Source organism: Molossus molossus, unplaced genomic scaffold (assembly GCF_014108415.1).
Source record: "Molossus molossus isolate mMolMol1 unplaced genomic scaffold, mMolMol1.p scaffold_m16_p_1, whole genome shotgun sequence".
Lineage (NCBI taxonomy): Eukaryota > Metazoa > Chordata > Mammalia > Chiroptera > Molossidae > Molossus > Molossus molossus.
This window is the reverse complement of record NW_023425344.1, coordinates 227,769,756-227,790,632: the sequence shown is the minus strand read 5'-3', so window position 1 is coordinate 227,790,632 and position 20,877 is coordinate 227,769,756. Positions and strand designations below refer to the sequence as shown.

At 39.9% G+C, this 20,877-nt stretch overlaps 1 protein-coding gene across 5 annotated transcripts in view; it reads left to right on the top strand.

The window, feature by feature from the left end:
• The window catches only part of MLH3 (mutL homolog 3), a 38,362-nt gene extending 18,838 nt beyond the window's left edge, over positions 1 to 19,524 (top strand). Inside the window, exons 9-15 of one of the 5 annotated variants that reach the window (XR_004959708.1) lie at positions 91 to 250; positions 6,380 to 6,403; positions 6,507 to 6,585; positions 11,543 to 11,694; positions 13,253 to 13,316; positions 17,213 to 17,309; positions 19,437 to 19,505. Coding sequence is in view for 2 of the 5 variants with exons in the window: in XM_036263177.1 (XP_036119070.1) it covers positions 91 to 250; positions 6,380 to 6,403; positions 6,507 to 6,585; positions 11,543 to 11,694; positions 13,253 to 13,372 (535 nt within the window). In the remaining 3 variants the exon portion in view is untranslated. Of the gene's footprint in view, positions 1 to 90; positions 251 to 6,379; positions 6,404 to 6,506; positions 6,586 to 11,542; positions 11,695 to 13,252; positions 13,685 to 16,224; positions 16,332 to 17,212; positions 17,418 to 19,436 lie in introns of those variants that run through there. The other 4 variants (XR_004959707.1, XR_004959706.1, XM_036263197.1 and 1 more) reach the window with 4 other exon arrangements.
• Positions 19,525 to 20,877: the final 1,353 nt, after the last annotated feature.

Here is a 20,877-nt window from a genome sequence, read left to right as displayed (position 1 = left end):
GGTATTTGGAACCAGTACTGAAATGTGAATGAAGTAATACTTTTATATTTGAGATTGTCATACTTTGACATTTGAGGTTATCTTTTTTAGGTGTTACCAGAAAAACCTGGAAGATCTGGGCCTTGGAATTATATTTCCAGACACTAGTGATTCTCTGGTCCTTGTAGGAAAAGTACCACTCTGTTTTATAGAAAGAGAAGCCAATGAACTTCGAAGAGGAAGATCTACCGTGACCAAGACTATTGTGGAGGTAAGACATAGCTGCAGATGTTGAAATTGCAGAGTGACAGTAACCTTCTAGTTTGTTCAGAAACTCTCTATATTCATCTTCTAATCAGTAAGCATTTATGAAATACCTGCTGTGTGCCAGGTACTGGAGAGCCAAAGATGAATTAGCTCAAGGGGAGGAAGAAGGACATTTAAGTAATTATAACACAGTGAAATTTGGGCGGAAATATGTTCAAAAGTGTTATTGCCCTGGCCAATGTGGCTCAGTTGGTTGGGCACCATTCTGTGCACCAAAAGGTTGCCAGTTCAATTCCCAGTCATGGCACATGCCTTGGTTGTGGGCTTGATCCTTGGTTGGGGTGGGGCGGGGGCGGGGGTGGTGGTGGCTGTGGGAGGTAGCTGATCAATGTTTCTCTCTCAAATCAATGTTTCTCTCTTTCCCTCTCGCCCTAAAAGTCAATGAAAAAAAAAATATATATATATATATATATATATTTTTTTTTTTTAAATGCTATGGGCCCTGGTCAGGTAGCTCAGTTGGTTACAGCATCATCCTGATATGCCAAGGTTGCAGGTTCTTTCCTCGGTCAGGGCACATACAAGAATTAACCAATAAATGCCTACATAAATGGAATAACAAATCAATGTTTCTCTCTCTGTCTCTTTCTCTTTCCCTTCCCTCTCCCTAAAGTCAGTCAATAAAAATAAAATAAAAAGTGCTATGGAAATACAAATTATTACTGTGCCCAGGAGGGTGAAAGTCAAGGAAATCGTCTCAGAAAAGCTGGTTGTTGTTTTTTAAAAAATGTCTTGTAAAACAGCAGGAGCCTGCCAAATAAAGAAAAGGGGAGAAGGGCATTCTAGACAGAGCAACAAATGTTAGAGATTTGATGCAGATCCTGTGTATGGGGATCTACCAATATATGTGGTTCATATTAAGATACATATGGGGCAGTGGTGGGACTACATGAGGCTAGATAGGTTGTCATGACCAAATCATAAAGGGATTTAGCTTATTCTGCTCAGTAGTTTGCATTTCATCCTATAGGCAGCCAATGAAGAATAGTGAGATACATTTCAGCACAGCATTTTATTATTTATTTACTTTCATTGATTTTTTAGAGGGAGAGAGAAACATTGATCAGCTGCCTCCTGCATGCCCCGCCACCGGAGATCGAGCCCACAACCCAGGCATGTACCCTGACCTGAATCAAACCAGGACCTCTCAGTCCTTGGACAGTGCTCCACTGAACCACACCGGCCAGGCCAGCACAGCATTTTAAATATGACTACATGTAGCCCTGGCTGGTTTGGCTCAGCAGTAGAGCGTTGGTCTGTAGACCAATGAGTCGCGGATTCGATTTCAGCCAAGGGCATGTACCTCAGTTGTAATTCGTCCTTGGTCCTGGTGGGGGTGGTGCGGAGGGCAACCATTCGATGTGTCCCTCTCATGTCGATGTTTCTCTTTCCCTTTCTCTCCCTGTCTCTCCCTCCCATTCTGTCTGAAGATAAATAGAAAAATATCCTCAGGTGAGGAGTAAAAAAATAAAAAATAAATAAATATGACTACATGTGTATGTTTTGGTAAAGGTCTGGAAAGCTGCTGCTGCTGGGATTGTGGCCTTGTGGGTATTGATGAGGACCATTACTTCTTGCTTAATTTATGTTTCTTTTCTTTTTTTTTTTTTTTTAACAACAAACAATTTGTCTTTGTTGCCTTTTCTTTCCTCCTTTTCTGTATTCTCTTAGCATTTTCTTCCTTTCCCCTGTATTGGCTTAGAAGTTAAATTTGCATATTTAACGTTTAAAAGTAATCTATCTGTTTCTGTTTTCTTCCTAAACTGCACGAAAATCAGTCATCACTCCTCTCCAATCTTCCATGTTGTTGTTGTCTATTTTAATTCCACTTTGTTTTTAATCCCCCTGGCAGTCATTAACTTTATAGTCAGTATTTATTTAGACTAACCAAAATGTTTAAGTCTTTGTTTACTGTTGCTTCTTGCATCCTACTTTGTGTTCAGTTCTTTTCACTGAAGTAAATCTCTTAAAAGTTCTTTTCTTAAGAGCTCATTAATGATAAACTATCTTTGAAAATATCTTTATTTTGCCTTCACACTTGCATGATTGTCTAGCTAAAAATAGAATTCATATTGTCAGTTATAATCTATAATTACAGCATTTTGAAAATATTCTGTTACTTTTTTGTGTCATGGCAAAGAGATTAATGTCAAGTTTATTGAAGGAATTACTTAATCCTTCAGGAGCATAATTTACATCAGAAGCCACTAATTTCAACATTAAATATTAAAGAAATAATATTTAATTGAAAACAAAAACCAGTCTTATCCCCAAATTCAAATACACTATTCCCTTACTTCTGACATTCTATTTTTGCCATTGAAGACCATTGTCAATCTAATCATTATTTTTTTGTAGGTAATTTGATTTTCTCTCTTGTTGCCTTTAAGATTTTCTCTTTGTCTTTGGTGTTCTGCAATTTTCCTATGATTTATCTTTGTATGGATTTATTTTCATTTCCTTCTTGAGATTCATCATATTTCAGTTTGGACAATGTACACTTATTATCATTTCAAAGATTGCTTCTCCCTCATTTCTTGTCTCCTAAAAATCCTGTGAGATGTCTACTTGCCCTTATCTTTCTCTTTTCCATGTCTTTGAACTTTTCTTTCATATTTCTCATTGTTTAATCTTTGTGATGTATTCTGGGAAATTTCCTCATTTATCTTCCAGTGAACTAAATTCTATTTTCACCTACTACTTAATTAGATGTTTAACTTGTCCACTGAGTTTTTCAAAATTTCAGTCACTATATATTTTATTTCCAAAAGTTTGGTTCTTTCTCAAATCTATTAGTTCTTTTTTCACAGTGTCCCATTTTATTCATTATGGTTTCTTACTCCTTCATCTCTAGCTCTTTCTGATTGGAGCACAGGCAAATCTACATCATCTTAGTGTACCACTTTTCTTTTTTTTTTTTTTTTTATCCTCATCCGAGGACATTTTTCCATTTTTTGTACAGACAGAGTGGGAGGGAGAGAGAGGAAGAGAGAGAGAGGGAAACATCGACGTGAAAGGGACACATTGAGTGGCTGCCACCCGCACGACCGACCAGGGCCGGGGACAAACTGCAACCGAGGTACATGCCCTTAGCGGGAACCGAACCCGGGTCTCTCCGGACCGCAGGCGGACGCTCTAACCGCTGAGCCAAACCGGCCAGGGCAGTGTACCACTTTTCTAGAAATCTGAGTTACTTTATTAATATATAAAATAAAAATTAGAAGATATATTTAATGGATAAATTGTGGGATAGATTGATATGGGAAAAATTTGAGGTAGGGAGAGCAGTTGAGAGGTTACTGCACTGGCACAAATAGGAGAGGAAGAGGACTGGACTAAGTAACATGATAATGCAGAGGAGGAACATATTTGAAACATAAGTTAGAAGGTAGAATCAAGAGGACCTAGTAAGCAATAAAATATAAAAGGGGTAAAGGAGAACAGGTAAGTAATGATTCTGAGGGCTCCAAGTCAGATGACTAGAGGAGGGTGGTGCTATTGACAGAAAAAGGATATAGAGGAGGAGGAGGAGTACACCTGCCTGGAGAGTTAGAGTCTAAGCCTAGGTTTAGATACAGTGAATGTGTCTTCAAGTGGGGATGTCCAATAGATAGGCAGACTTACAGATCTAGCACTTGGGAAAGAAGTCTGGGCTACCCATCTCTATTTGGGAATTAACAGTATATATATTTTGATAATATCAGAAGCTGGTGAAGGGTCTAAAGGAAGTGATAATGACCAGGGAAAGTATGAACAATAAAAAGACAAAAGAGGGCCCTGGCTGGTTTGGCTCAGCAATTAAGAGTGTCACCCATGGACTGAAGGGTCAAGGGTTTGATTCTGGTCAAGGGCATGTACCTGGGTTGTGGGTTTGATCCCTGGCCCTAGTTAGGGTCTTTTGGGAGGCAACCAGTCAATGTGTCTCTTTCACATCAATGTTTTTCTTTCTCTCTCTCTCTCTCTCTTTCTCTCCCCCTCTCCCCCCCCCTCACTCTCCTTCCTCCCTCCCTCCCAGTCTCTCTCAAAAAACAATCAATGGAAACATATTCTTAGGTGAGGATTAACAGAGAGACAGAGACAGAGAGAGAGAAAGAACAAAGGGTGGAGCTCATGAAACACCAGCATTCAGGGTGTATACGTTTTAGCAATGGTTTGCAAAGCTGCTGCCAAAAAGAAGAAACTATAAAGGATCATTGAATATATTTGGTCAGTGAGGGAGGAGGAAAATTGGGAAAAACTAATATTGCCAAAGCCAAGGGAAGTTTTAAACAAGAAGGGAATGGTCAACAATAGCAAGTTGGATTTGGCTAGTGTGAGGACATTGGGGAATCATTTCCTGGGAGTCAGGTGGGGCTGAAGACAGATTGCTATGGGTCAAGGAGTGAGTGAAGGGAGGGGAAGTGGAGCTAACTATATTACTCTTTCAAGAACTTTGGCTGCATACAGAAGAGAGCTTTTGAATTACCTTGATTTTACCCTTTCCAAAATTGCCCTTTGATCAGACAACCTTTGCTTTGTTTTCAGCATTGCTCTTTTCTCCCAACTCAGCTTATTTTTCCAACGCTCCTCCTCCAAATTGTCTTAAATCCAAAAGATAGGATCTGTTAGAATCTTTTATTGTAATTCAATCCCTAAGTATTTAACCAGAAAATTACAATAAAAACTTTTCCTAAAGTGACTTCAAAGACTATTGGTAAGGAGTTTACTTCAAATTGAAACAAAGCTTATGGTTTCAGAAAATCTTGATTATGTTAAGTGAGGCTGATCAGTAGACATTCTGTTGATTCTGGAAGAAGCTGGAATAGTTTTGGTGTCCTGAAGAAAAGGTAGCTACTTGGACCCCACCAGTTGAAAGATCACTCATACATCCTTCTATAAAGTTCTAGCCTCTAGCCTAATGGAAGAGCCATTTTAATATTATTTAAATTATCTAGCATTAATTGAACTATGGAAATATAAAATAAACAGAGAATAGGATCTATCTTCTCATCACCAGGCTTAAAAACTGTTGTTTTACAAGTCCTAGATATACAAGCACAAGAGAGAATAGCAAAGAAGTTATCCACACTAAGCTTTGTTAGTGGGCCAGGTATTATGAGACATCTTTCTGTTTAAGTTTGTTTGGGGAAATAGGTGGTTTTTAAAAAATGAATAGTATCTATGTACAGGTTCTTTGTAACTATGCTCATTTACAAGCATAGTGGACTAGAGTATACATGAAGGAGGGGAGGGAATTTTCTGAGTCTGGTCTAAAAAGAAAATCTACCATGTTGTAATCTTAGGAAGTTAATGTATACATTGCCATTTCTAGGAGTAAAGAAATCCTGTGTTTTCTTAATAATGAAATTATTAAGTATACTATATCTCAAAAACAGTTACCTCCAGAGGTTAAACGAAGGGGGAGCATGAAATAGTGTCTGCTTTAAATTTCTTTGAAGTCCTTTTGTAAATATTAACATCTGCAGGGATATAACCATTAAAAAGGCTACCCTTGGGACAGAGATATACTAGTGAGGACAAACTTCTGAACCGAATGCCTCAGAAAATAAGCTTTTTGACCTGAAGGGAATTGTCAAAAAAAAAAAAAGCCTGTGGGAACAAAAGTGACTACTTATGTTTATGATATCTAAGCAAGTGTTATACTGAGTGCACAGTTGTGTTGATGACTCTTGTGTATTTATTCTGTTTCTGTGTAATATTACACTTGTTCTGGTTGAGATTATGAATACAAACAGCCTCTTAGTGAGTTGCCTCCCTGATATTTAGAATCAGTTGAGTCATCAAGGCTACTCTCACCAGTTACATAACCTCATGAGCTGATGAGCTACCTCTGGAGGAAATTTCTGTAGCTAAATACATTCTCTATTTAAAGAGAGTTCTATTCTATTGTCTTGGTATTTTATATTTAAAGTGCCTTACAACAGATAAGTTATTTGCACCTAAGTGCTGTATTGTCAGAACTCTCCTGCAGGAGGCACATTTTAAAGAAGAAAATTGGAATATTTTGTAAACTATCAAAGGGCAAGTATAACGTAACAGTAGATTAATGCCTGTTTTCCTTTTTGCTTTGTAGGAATTTATTCGAGAACAAGTGGAGGTAAACTTTTCTCTCCTTTGGGGTTCCACACAAAGGCATCACACAAAAGACACCATTGTCCCATTTCTTTTTCCCATTAATAAAGAGTGTGTTTATGCATTAGCTACTCCAGACCACAGGAGGCATCCAAGGGACATTGCCACTGACTGTCCAGAAGGTGTTGGCATCTCAAGCCTGCCATGGTAAGACTCTACACAATAGCAACAAGCGCCTCTGCACGCTAAGCACTGGCAGGGGCTCAGCAAGTCTGAAACAGGTAGAAGGCAGAGTTACTACTCACTTGGGAGAGGGTACAATTTAAATCAAGAAACTGAATGCACTCAGAATGAACACTGAAAAATTACTTTTACAAAGCAAAATACCAACATGTATAGTATTTGTCCATAATGCAGACTGACTTATGAGTGGAGGAGTAATTCCTAGAGGAGATTCTCTCTCTCTCTCTCTCTCTCTCTCTCTCTCTCTATATATATATATATATATATATATATATATATATTATGTGTGTGTGTGTGTGTATGTATATAATATATATAATATATATGTATTATATATATTATTATATTATCCTCACCCGAGGACATTTTTCCATTTTTTTGTTCAGATAGAGTGGGAGGGAGAGAGAGGAAGAGAGAGAGAGAGAGAGAGAGAGAGAGAGAGAGAGAGAGAGACATCAACGTGAAAGGTACACATCAAGTGGCTGCCACCTGCAGGACCCAACCAGGGCTGGGGCCAAACTGCAACCTAGATACGTGCCCTTAGCGGGAACCAAACCCAGGTCTCTCTCTCGCAGGCCGACACTCAAACCACCGAGCCAAACCGGCCAGGGTGAGGAGATATATTTTGAGTCAAGTTTTGAACGAGCTGAGGGACATGGATTCATGGGATAGAAGGGAAAATTTACTGCAGGGGGAGGAACCCAAAGGCACAAATTGGTTACATGAGGCACAGCAGAGTATCAATAAATTAGGCTGGTAAGAAAGAAGCCTAGAAGGTTACAATGAAACATCTAGATTTTATACAGAAGGCATTAGAATCACTAAGGGTTCTTGAGTAAGGTAATATGATAAAATACAGAAAGTGGTAACAGAGGAACTTCTCTTAGGGATTCTGACAGCTACAGAATCTTCTGCAACTATCATTTGACCACTGAGGGGTCTTCAGTTAACTGACAACCCCGCCTCCGATCTTTCTCCATCAACCTTCTCCTCTCTTCACTTCCTGTCTTTCCAGCTTATTAACCACATTCACTTACTAATTTGTCTCCTGTAAATATCCTAAACTCCCTTCATTTTGTCTTTACTCCTCATGTGTACTCCATCACCCAATTTCACCATCTTAAGTCTGTCTGAGGTGATGTTTCCACTGCCCTTCCCTGGTTCTTGCCACTTTAGTCTTCTGACTTAAGTCTCCCCACGTCCAGTCTGGCTCTGCTTCAAGCTACTCTTCCCTCAGCACCCAGAGGAATCTTTTTGAAACATGCCTCTGAGCATGTCATTCTTCTAACTAAAATGTGTCAAGACTCTTCATTGCTTAGGAAAAAGATTTTACTCTTCACCATGGCCTGCAAGGGGCTTCATGATGTGGCCCCTGCCTGTCCAGTTCATCTCACTCTCCACTTGCCCTATGCCTTCTATTCTAGCCTGCCTCCTTGGCCCAGTTCTTATGTTTCTGCACTTGCCCTTTTCCTCAGTCGGAAATGCCTTTACAATTCTTTTTGTCTTTCTTTAACCTAAGGTCTCAGATGAAGTATCATTTTTCCAGGGAACCCTTCTCTGACCACCTAAACTGGGTTTGGTTTTTCTAGTACATATTCTTCTATACCCTACATCTTACAGTACTTATAATTTATTTTTATGTTATTTTATTTTTTATTTTTTAAAAATCTTTATTGTTGAATGTAGAATGTATTACAGATGTTCCACATTTTTTCCCCCATTGACTTCCTCCCCACTCCCACCTCCCTCCCGCCTTTTCCCACACTATTGTCTGTGTCCATTGGTTATGCATATAAGTTCTTTGGTTTATTTCATCCCCCCCCCAGCCCCTTTCCCTTTGAGGTTTGTCAGTTTAGCAACCAATTTGTACTTTTTAATCCCTTCACCTTTTTCACCCATTCCCCCAAACCCCCTCCCATCTGGCAACTAACAAAATGTTCTCTGTATCTATGAGAATATTTCTGTTCTATCTGTTCATTTTGTTTGTAGATTCCATTGTTGATAGATATGTATTCATTGCCATTTTGTTTGTTCATATATTTTATCTTTTTCTTCAAAAAGACCCTTCATCATTTCATATAATAACGGTTTGGTGGTGATGAACTCCTTTAACTTTTTCTTGTCTGGGAAAGTCTTTATATGGCCATCGATTCTAAATGACAGTTTTGCAGGATAGAGTAATCTTGGTTGTAGGTTCTTGCTTTCCATCACTCTGAATATTTCTTGCCACTCCCTTCTGGCCTGCAAAGTTTCTTTTGAGAAATCAGCTGACAGCCTTACGGGAACTCCCTTGTAGGTAACTAGCCGCCTTTCTCTTGCTGCTTTTAAGATTCTGTCTTTGTCTTGAACCTTTTGCATTTTGATGATGATGTGTCTTGGTGTGGGCCTCTTGGGGTTCATCTTGTTTGGGACTCTCTGTGCTTCCTGGACTTGTATGTCTGTTTCCTTCACCAAGGTAGGAAAGTTTTCTGCCATTATTGTTTCAAACAGGTTTTCAATTTCTTGTTCTGTCTTCTCCTTCCGGCATCCCCAAGATGCAAATGTTGGCACGCTTGAGGTTGTCCCAGAGGCTCCTTACACTATCCTCATTTTTTTGGATTCTTTTTTCTTTTTGCTGTTCTGATTGGGCGTTTTTTGCTTCCTTATATTCCAAATCGATGGTTTGCTCCTTGGATTTACATACTCTATTATTGAAGCTGTGTAAATTATTCTTTATTTTAGTTAAAGCCTCCTTCGTTTCTAACTGTGCATCAATCATTTCTAACTGGTCCTTTTTTATGCTCTTGAGGCCCTCACTGAGTTCATTGAGCATCCTTATAAGCAGTATTTTGAACTCAGCATCTGTTAGGTTGCTTATCTCCATTTCGCTTAGTTCTTTTCTTGGGTTTTGTTCTGTTCTTTCATTTGGGACCTGTTTCTTTGTCTCTTCATTTTGGCTGCCTCCCTGTGTTTGTTTCTGTGTATTACTTAACGAGCGGTATGGGGCTAGCTGAGACCAGATGCTGCTTGTTTGAAAAAATTTAGGAAAACCTGAAGCTGGATCCAAGTCAGGCCAATCCTATGGTTAAGCAAGTGCCAACAGCTTGGGTGGGCCTGAAAGTTGGGTGGGGTGGGGCGGGGCCTCAGGGAGTCAGCAGGGCGGGGCTACCAGTGTTTGCCAGGTTGCTGGAGTCCCAGATATGGAGACTGTCTGCGCCCCAGGGAAGGGTTCACCAAAGGAACAAAGACCTCTGACAGCATGTTTGTCCTGGAGAAAGTCCCCTCGCTCCAGTGCCAAACAGCTCTTCCCTGTATGTCTCTGGTGCCCCTCGAGCTGCCTCCCCTCCAAGCTCAGAGGGAGAGAGTCCGATAAGTCCGTGAGCGGGCCCTTTAAGGAGCTGCCTGGGGCTCCAGCTGCGTCAGCCTCCCTGAACCTCAGTTCCTGCTGGTCTTTCCAGCCAGAAGTTATGGGGACCTCTCCTCCTGGCACAGGAACCCTGAGCAGGGCACCTGGTGTGGGATGGGGACCCCTCAGTCCGCAGGAAGGACCTTCCCAGCCAAGGTGTCCTCCTGATTTCTATCCGGCACACGTGGGTGTGGGACCAGCCCGTCGCGCCGCTGCCCTTCCTACCAGTCTCCATGCAGCTTCTTTAATTCCGTAGTTGTAGGACTTCCATTCAGCTTTATTTCAGGCGGTTTTGATTGGGGTTGTTCTGTAGTTTTGTTGTAACTTGGATGTGGTTGTGGGAGGACGTGATACTGCGCTCACCTACGCCGCCATCTTGACCGGAAGTCAGTACTTATAATTTATAATTTAAGTATATAATATAAAATATATTTTATATATGTGTATTTTACATATATCATTTATCATTTAAAGTATTATGTAATTATTTGTTTAACGTTTGTCTCACCTGTTAGTCCCATTAGATCATAAACTTTATGAGGGTGGAGATCCTTGTCGCATTCACTGCCTGGCATAGCTCCTAATACAAATTATATACTTATAAATATTTGTTGACTAAGTGAATTAATCTATGCATAAAGGTAGGCTCTGACAATATGAGAGCTTAAATTAGGAAGATTATTATGGAAATAGAAAAAAGAAGCAAATTAAATAGACATTATAGAAAACAGAGATCTTGGTGATAGATTGGCTGTGGACAAAAGATGACCTTGTGATACTCCAAGGTTGCGGGTTTGATCCCCAGTCAGGGCACATACAAGAATCAACCAATGAATGAATAAGTGAACAAATCGATGTCTCTCTCTCTCTCTCTCTCCCCCACCCCACCCCTCTCTTTACAACCAATTAAAATTTTTTTAGCCCTGGCCAGTTTAGCTCAGCGGTTAGAGCATCAGCCTGCTGTCCAGAGAGACCCGGGTTCGGTTTCCGCTAAGGGCACTTACCTCTGTTGCAGTTTGTCCCCAGCCCTGGTTGAGTCATGCGGGTGGCAACCACTCGATGTGTCCCTTTCACGTCAATGTTTCTCTCTCTCTCTCCCTCCCTCCCACTCTATCTGAACAAAAATATGGAAAATGTACTCGGGTGAGGATTAAAAATAATAATAATATAATAAATTTTTAAAAATTATTTAAAAAATTTTTTTAAATGCCCTTGATTTCATAAACCTATAAGAAGTAGGCAAAAATACTGCTCTTGCCTCTTTGAGAAAAACTCTGAAAGCAAAATCCTAACAAGTTAAGAAATGCTTTTGACAGGGATTAGGAATACAAGGGTTCCATAAGGAAAAGCTGAGAGAGAGTCAGTGTTAAAGCCTCAGTTTCATCCATGGCCATAAGTGCCAGTTTCAAGCAGTATTAAAGTCACATGAAAGAGCCTCAGAAACATTTTACTTTTCCCAGATACTTGGCTCTGACCCAGGGTCAGCATTAGTTTCCCACCGTATACACCATAACCTTGTTTCTGTCTTTCGTTTAGGGGCCATTAAGTTTAATGATGGCCTGAGCTTAGAGGAGAGCTATCGCCTTATTGAAGCTCTGTCCTGGTGCCAGCTGCCATTCCAGTGTGCTCATGGGAGACCCTCTATGCTGCCGTTAGCTGACATAGACCACTTGGAGCAGGAAAAACAGGTACAGTGATGACTAACAGAAGAGGAAGCAAAGTTTATCTGCTTTTCCTTTTTCAGATCCTGTTATCCAAATGTAATCTGTCTTAATCCTTTCTAAACCAGGAGATTTTGAAAATTATGCTTTGTAAGTTTTATGTAAAGTCTCACCATTTCAGCACCTAGCTCAAATTCAAAATGGAGCTTAGACTGAACTGCCAGATGATACACATGATGCCTTTGAATTTTTTAAGCTTAACACATGTACAAACTGATGTATTCTGAACATCTGTTGCCTACTGACTCAAGGTTTGATAAGATGCAGAAGTTCTCTGGGGTTACAGAAAGTTGGTAGAAGCAACAAATTCAGTGCTGACAAATGGAACCTAAACAGCCAGCTGCTTGATGGTACTTGCTGGAAATGGTAGCCATCTCCAAGGACCTCCAGAGTTATGATTTGGGGATCATCAGGTGGGGGGAAGCAAGCTTAGATTTCCACATTAGGCTTTGGCTATGATTTCTCGGCAGCCCAGGAACAATGATGTTGATAATACAATAAAGGCACAGAGTGATTAAATTAAAGAACATTTCCTGTCCCCTTGTCCTTGTTATAATCTTCAGTGAAGCAGAACATGACAACCATGATAGGAATGTTCATGTTGCTGCTTTCCAAAATCTTCCTCACCTGAAATGTTTTTATTGATTTGAGAAAGGGAGAAAGAGAAAAAGAAACATCAATCCACTGTCTCCCATATGCACACCAACCAGGGATTGAACCGGCAACCTGGGTATGTGCCCTGACTGGGAATTGAATCCTCAACCTTTTGGTGTATGGGACATTGCTCCAGCCAACTGAGCCACACTCGCCAGGGCCTGAATTTTTTCTTTTGTTTACCCTTCCTGCTAAGAGATATAAAGTCTTTTCTTGCATGGAGTTTTCAGATACTGATGTTTTCTGACTTATCCAGTAGATTTTACTCCATTAAAAACTTTTTGCTGCCCTGGCCAGTTTGGCTCAGCTTTAGGTTGTCGGCCTATGGACCAAAGAGTCACAGGTTCAATTCCCTGTCAAGGGCACATACCTGGATTTCAGGTTTGAACCTCAGCCTCGGTCAGGGTCATGTGTGACCAATCAATGTGTCTCTCTCACATCAATGTTTTTCTTTCTCCCTCCCTTCCACTCTATCTTTAAAAAAAAAGAAAGAAAAATATCCTCAGGTGAGGATTAAAACAAAAAATAAATCTTTTTTGCCTCACATGACAGTGAAAACTTGAAATATAGCCCTGGCCAGTTTGGCTCAGCGGTTGGAGCGTCAGCCTGTGGACCAGAGAGTCCCGGGTTCAGTTCCCACTAGGGGCACGTACCAAAAAAAAAGGAAGAAAAATAGTTTTGTCCCTATTCCTGAAGAGATAGGAATCTAGACTTAAAGTTTTCAGTCCCACTTATCCTAGGGACTCTATTATCTTTTCTGAATCCAGAAATTAGAAACCTAAACAGATTTGAATAGCCATAATTAGTAAATATTGATATGCTACTTGGCTTTTCCTGCTGGTAATTGGAATTTTTCTCTTTCTTGCCATAGACTAAACCCAACCTTGCAAAACTTTGCAAAATGGCCCAGGCCTGGCGTCTCTTTGGAAAAGAAGGTTGTGATACACGGCAAAACCTGCAGGCATCCGTGCCTCCTTGTGAGCCACCATGAGAACAGAATTATTGATCTATAAGGAACCAAAGGGATGCTGACTATATTCCTCTGAGCAGAGAGCATAAACAGCAGGTACCAACAGAGGCTTGACTGAACCTGCCCGTGCACCCGAGCAACTTATCAGTCTTCCCTGAGCAGATGATTCCTCTAGTTGAGTAGTCAGATGGAATTCAAGCCTAAAGACACTTCATTCATTTGTATCCATAGACACAGGAGGATACCCTAACATCTACTTTTGTAACTTATTTAGGGATAACATTTAATGATTAATTATATGATTGTCTGGTTGGTTGGTCTGTGGTTTTCTTGGGGTGAGGTGTGGGGGTCTTTTGGATTGGTTTTACAATTTTTTCCAGCCTCATAATTTGCATTGATGTTTATTTACCTCATGCTGAACTCCCAGGAATCAAGTCTGCCTTCCTAGGCTACCAGGGTCGTGCTCCATTTTCCCTCCCTTCACTTCAGTCTTCACTTCCCTCTGCTGCTTATTTACACTCCAAATCTCAGACTTAAAGAGTTTCTCTGCCCTCAATAAAAACGCTCTCTGGCCTGTAGATAGATTATTTTAGGGATAAAAACTATTGATAAAGAGAAACAAGGACAAGGATAGACTAGAGAATATCAAAGTCCTTTTCTTTTTTTTTTTGTTTTGTTTTATTGTCACTTTAAAAACTCAGACTGATGTTGTTCATATCCCAAACTAGTAAAATGATTCAAGTACTATGAGCTTGTTTTCAAAATGATTTCTTTTGTACTTTATAAAGTATCTCTTTATGTGAAAGCAATTTTCATATCAAAATGCAGCATTTTTTCAACCTAGCCAGATGTATTCTCTACATTTTTTTCAGGAGACAGGATTCTTTTGGTTCCTTTCAAATTATATCTTGATTTTATTACAGTATGCATATCTAATGGCCTCATAATTTCATTTGGGAGCTTTCTGCAAATGCTTGTTATGCCACTTTTAATCTCTATTTCTCCCACTTATTTAGATGACTTGATTTCTGGATAATAAGACTTAGTAGACTACAGTCCTATAGAAAGGGAAAAAGGCAAAAAAGAAAAGAAAACCCAGCTGGCAATGTTTATTGCAACTGGGATGTTATACAATGAAAAAGATGTTGCAATGAAAATTTCCACTTTTTTATATCCTGACCAGCTTGCTCAAATTGGCCTTTGTATCAGTGGAATTATTTTCCTCATTTTTTAATACAGGAAACAAATTTGTGCTCATGGAAGAAAAGTTTGTTTGCCAATAGCCCTGCAGTGGATCTTACAGGAGCAATGAAGTACTGCATTCATTAGTGTGTGCCTCAGAGAAGGTTCAGGGAAAGCCTTCACTGGTTTTCAAGGGGATCCTTGTAGAATTACATAATTGGAACCCTGAAGAATAGGCACCACTGTCTAGAAGTGGTCTTTATTCTTCTAAATACGCATAAACGGTTTCATAGCTGGAAGCAATGACCTTAGAAAGAAGGGTGTTTTCAGGGGGATTTGCGAGGCTGTCAGGGGCTCTGCCTCCAGGCCCAGTGGGGTGCCTTGGCCTCTGGACCTCTGTCTCCACTCTCCAGAGCTACATGGAGGCCTGCTGTCCTGAGAGTTTTAAAAATATTTTTAGATCAGACCAATTTGTGGGATTAAAAAAAGTGTTACAATACCTCTTTTTTCTTTTTTTCTTTTTTCTTTTACAATACCTCTTATATTAGGATGATGAGGTGCAGTTTCAAAAGGTTTTGCTATAATCCCAAACCACTATTTTCTGGGAAATAAGAGAGGATTAGAAAAAGTTCTCCATAAATCATGTAACCAGTTTTTCTAACTATCCTGAATAAATCAATGTAAGAGATAATTATCCTGTTTTAATAATTTATAAATTCAATAGCATGCATCAGCATAAAACTAACCTACTAGCCAAAAATATAAAACATTACTTCTTTGATTGCCTATTAAGAGTTTTGTTCTGGCCCTGGCCGGTTTGGCTCAGCGGTTAGAGCATCGGCCTGCGGTCCGGAGAGACCCGGGTTCGGTTCCCGCTAAGGGCACATACCTCGGTTGCAGTTTGTCCCCGGCCCTGGTTGGTCGTGCGGGTGGCAGCCACTCGATGTGTCCCTTTCACATCGATGTTTCTCTCTCTCTCTCTCTCTTCCTCTCTCTCCCTCCCACTCTATCTGTGCAAAAAATGGAAAAAAAAATGTCCTCGGGTGAGGATAAAAAAAAAGAGTTTTGTTCTGGGTTTTGTTTTTTTAAATATGTTTTTACTGATTTCAGAGAGAGAAGAGGGGAGAGGGAGAGAGAGAGAAACATCAATGTGAGAGAGAAACATCAATTGGCTGCCTCCTGCATGCCCCCAACTGGAGAACAAACCCAAAACCAGGGCATGTGCCCTGACCAAGAATTGAACCTGCAACCCTTTGGTGCATGGGATGATGCTCAATGAACTAAGCCACACCAAACAGTGCTGTTCTGGTTTGTTTTTAACTCATGTGCCATAAGAGTAAAGATACATTAAAATTTTCCAATTTATCAATGGAAAATAATTCCATTGATACAAAGGCCAATTTGAGCAGGCTGGTCAAGAAATAAAATATTGGAAATTCTCATTGCAACATCTTTTTCATAATTTGTAAGGTTTACAAAATAATTTTTATATACTTTTCCTATCTTTTTCTTGATAACCCATGAGATAAGGTGGTATTATTCTCCCCATTTTATAGAGGGGGAAACTAAGGCTGAAAAATATTAAATGATATTTCTAAGATCACACAGCTAGTAAGTAAAGCTGAAAGTGGTATCTAAGTTTTCTAGCTCCAATAACAAGAATAATAGTTACCATGTACACATTATTTCAGTCCTTAGAACAACCCTGAGGAAGCCAGTATCTCTCTTTTATGGTGAGACTACTAAGGCTCAAAGATCTTAACTAGTTTGCTGAGGACCTAAGAGAGCCAGAATTCACACCCAGGTATGTGTGACTTCACACTGCATACCCCTTCCCATTATTACCCCCATACTGCTCTATATATTTTTAATTTATTAGTGATTTATCAGTTTGAAATGAAATGAAATCAGTGGTTCATTTTTATTAGATTCTGGTTGGTGGAGGCTTGGTTAACTTCAGAGTAAAACTTGAGAGATGAAGTATACAATGAAGTTCTTGAGAGTTCCTTTTTCTGGTAACATCCTTCAAATATTTATCAAGAAATAAAGGTATATAACTTTAAGAAACTTAGCTGTAGTCAGGGAGAGAGGCAAGGAAGCTGATGATAGAATATGGTAACTTCCTCTAGGTTTAAGGATCACTACATTCTAGCTATATCTTTATTATTGAGATAAAGAGGAAATAATTCTGTCAGAATTAAGGCTATAGATAGCAATAGGAACAGTGTCAGGAAGCTAAGCATGTAGGCTAGAAAGAAGGGGAGAGACTGGGGAGAGAGCTCAGGCAAGGTCCAGAACCTAGCTGGGGATCTGGAACTCCACGAATAGTTGACAAGAGAGAAGTTCTAGCAATCAGAGTTCAGAGCAAGACAAAGGGTCAGAACAAATGAACAGCTGGGATCTGGACCTAACAGTAAGTGAAAAAACAAGGCAACCAGAACAGGGGCAGAGCAGGAGAGGTCCAAATTCTAGAGACATGTGGGGGCTGAGGAAGCCATGCCAAGTGAGAAGAGATGCAGCCCATCAGTTCCTGGAGAGCACTGACAACCGAGCTCAGCTAAAGCTTCCCCGGTAACAGCAGAGCCAAGTGAAGGGAAGAGCAGTATCTGGCACAAAGAACTTTCTCCCTGTTCCCACCTGAAGTGCCACCCATTCCATCAAAACTCTTTACAAAAACAGGTTAACAACCAGAACAGATGGGTATGTTTGCCCCTGTATGACCTGCCTATTTTCACCCTGAGCTGAAGTTGCTCATCAACAGTGAGCTGGCAAAAAGGTGAGTTCAGAAGAGAGGTAAAGAACTCTGGGAAACCAAAAATGTGGATAATTTGTACCAAGTAAACCCTTTCTTCTATCCCTCCATTAATTCATTTATTCATCATTCAGTAACTCCCGAGTCTCTTCTAAATATATTGCATCAAATTGTGGTGTAAAGAAAAAAGGGGTTAGGATTTTTCAAACCCTTGGGTCATTTTCAGTGCATGCCCATTTGCCATAGAGCACTCAGTCTTGTCCAGAAACATCTGATAAAGGCAACCTGATCAAAGCCCGTGGGAATCTGAGTGTCTTACATATTGGAATCAATTGAGCCAGTAAGCTAGTGTGACTCAAGTAGCAGCATCAAGAAGCTAGACTTGGCCTGACTCTGTCCGTTCAACTTGCCTGACTAAACAAGTGCTCGTTTACTTCAAAAGCAAGTAGTGATTGTCCCCACAAAAAAAGTGGTTTGGAGCTAGCTACTGTTACTAGTTTATCATTGTTCAAGGTATTTCATCACCTCTCTTTTGTAGTAGTAAATTGCAGAATTTAACATACAAATTATGAATTTCAGGAATTTTGTCAAGTTTTTCCTAGGCAGGTCTTAATTCTAAATGTAACATGCCTGGAAAACAAAAAGAAGAAAAACCACTACTGAAAGGCTTTCTCTTCAGCACAGTAACGTAAACATCAAGCAACCATCCTTTCAAGTGCAGTTAGGCTCAAAGGCTGCCCTCCAATGTAAGTGTTGTGAAGACTGAAAGCTTAGACTATAGCTCTTTATTAATAATTGTTTAGCCATTGCACAATATCCTGGAACAGCTGTTTAGTGAATGAAAGAATAATTCAAAGCAAAGCAGGCCAGATATAAAACACTTCCAAGGCATATTTCAGAATAGCTCCTTTGTGTCAATTAGGTGCACGTCTGCAGAGGGAGTTTTTGCGAGGACAGGTGGGTAGTATGGGGCCTTTACAATAATTACATCACCATCTGGTACTAGATGGCAAAGCAGTTCTGATGTACTGAGTTCTACATATGTGGTATTAGAGCTATATAGCTCAACGATAGAACTGTGACTGACAGCCTTCATTAACCCACACATTGATGCAACAGATTGCTTTGAGAAATGGTCTTGAACCACATCTGTGAAACTTATGATCCTATGGGTACTGGTGTTTATTTCTTTGAGGTATCACTTTACGCTTAGGAATTTAAGTTTTTCTTGGTAGAGTATTTTTCAGAGACTTCTCTTCTGAGGCTAAATTAGGAATTTCTCTTCCTTATTTGAGTTCCAAGAATTGTGCCTTTCCTGCCCTCTGCCCAAATTGGAAGATAACAAACCGTGGGAAAAAGTGTCTTTACAAACTGTATTGAGTAAGTTATCTAACTTGGTTTATTTAGCATAGTCAGGAAACCTTTCACATCCGTGGCATCCTCTTTCTATTAATTCTAAGCTAAAACAGTTTTGTTTCTTTTTTAAATGAGTTCCTGGAATCTGACCGCAAAGGTGGGGAGTGAGGCGGGCACAAAGGTAGTAAGTCAACATGGAACTCCTCAGTTTCTCCCTGTTCAGATCAGGGTCTCCCTTTCCAGTATTTACTATTCCTCAAATAGGAACAGGGAGAGAGGGAAATAGAAAAAATGAGACGTAAATAGTTTTGTGGGATTTACTTGAGGTCCTAAAGATTCTAAAGAACATTCATTTATGCAGTTCTGTTCTAGGCACTGAAGAGTTGAGCAAAAAGAGAGCCTCACTACCCTTGTAACCTTCATCTTTCCCAGTTATGCCTGGGAAGGATGTTGGTGCTAATTTTAACCCGGAGACTAAGATGCACAGAGAACAAGTATCATAAAGCAGTTTTGAAGCCAGAAACAGATTTAAGTTCCTTGACTCACTGCTGCTCTTACTCCAGACCACACAATTATACCCAAGTGAATTGCTGTTAGAACTGGTGCCTTCAGAGGAGACAATTGCTTGTAATTGGCAGCTATAAGCCACTTCACTGAGAAAGCTGGGGTCTTAGATTCTGTGAGAAATAATTGACAGACTGAGGCCTGAGTGAGTCAGGCTCTTGTGAGTCACAGGACTTTTAGGTCAGTCTTTTAGACTGACTCTTGAGATCTTGTTTTTTTTTCCTCCCCCAGGGAAGACAAGAGCCCTAAGGCAAAGATCTGAAGTAGATATCAAAAGAGTAGAGTGTCTCTGGCCAGTGTTTACCCAAGTGTGAGTATTAAATCCCCCGTTAAAATCCCCTAGGGTGCTTGTTAAAAGTGCAGACCCTGCTGCTCTCTCCACCCCACAAACACTGCAAGAGGCAGGAGGCCAGCCTCTGCGACAAGCATTCCAGGGGGTCGTCTGCCTTGGACTTCTGCTTTAGACCAATACTTCCCAAACACACAGATCACCTGCATTACCTGGGGAGACTTCTGAAAAATGTAATTACTAAAGTAGTCCACATAAAATATGGAAACAATATATAAACGTACTAAGTAAAATTAGATGTCTTCCTGCTTGCCACTGTTTGCTGTTATTCTTTCAGACTTTTATCCTATGCAAGTAAATGTTTTATTTTTTTGTTTTAATGAAGGATCATAGTAAGCATGTTGCTCTACAGCTTGGTTTATTTCCCAGCTTGTTTTTAACTAACAATATAAAATGGATTTCCTTACAAATCTATCCCATTCATGAACACAAGGCTCACATATCAAAGGCCTCCTGGGGTTAGGCAGATAACATAAATATGTTAAATGGACGAGGGAGGAACTGCAAAAAACTGGAGATTTTCCATCTAATGAAATCAGAAGCTACCAAATTCTAGCCAACTGCTTCCACTTGGGACCGTGGATCCAGAATCACCAAGTCTTCTGAGTTCTCCAAAGAAGCAAGAAATCTAATTTTGTTTAATGTGCAATCTCCAGATATTTAAATATTGATAACTAATTCAAATTAAATACTGGGTGAAGCAGCCAAAATGTCTTCAATCCAGACACTGCCCTCAAGCCACCCTTTTAAAACTTCTATTGCAGTGGATACATAATGTTCCATGGTATGTTATCATTATTTTAAAACTTTTCTTGCTTTTAACGAACAGAATACAAAATGTTACTGCTGAACACTTAGGTTGTGACATTACAGCTCTCTCATCTCGACGATACCTTTGTGTGCCTATACAAATAATTCTAGGAGTGCAGGTTCAAACAGCCCTAGAAAAGACTGTACCAGTTTACAATCCTAATTACAGTACATAAGCAGGTCCTTTTCTGGGGAGCTTTAAACAGATTCCCAGGTGCCACCTCAGAGATCAGATGTAGTGGGTCTGGGATGGAGCCCAAGAATGTTTATTTTTTTAAGCTCCCAGATAGTTCTGGTGATCAGAGGTTTTGGAACCACAGTCTTAGATTACTAACAAGTTGTTTGGGACCATTTCCAGTAAATTATAAAGGAAACTGTAAATACTTTCATTTGTACTTGTGTGTTTTAGACTGTTACTTCTAATTACAGCCCTCTATGAAAACATGAAAAGGGCTCTGCTGCTGCTGTTTCAGGCAGTTCAATCAGAGCAGAACCATAAATAAACCAACTCAG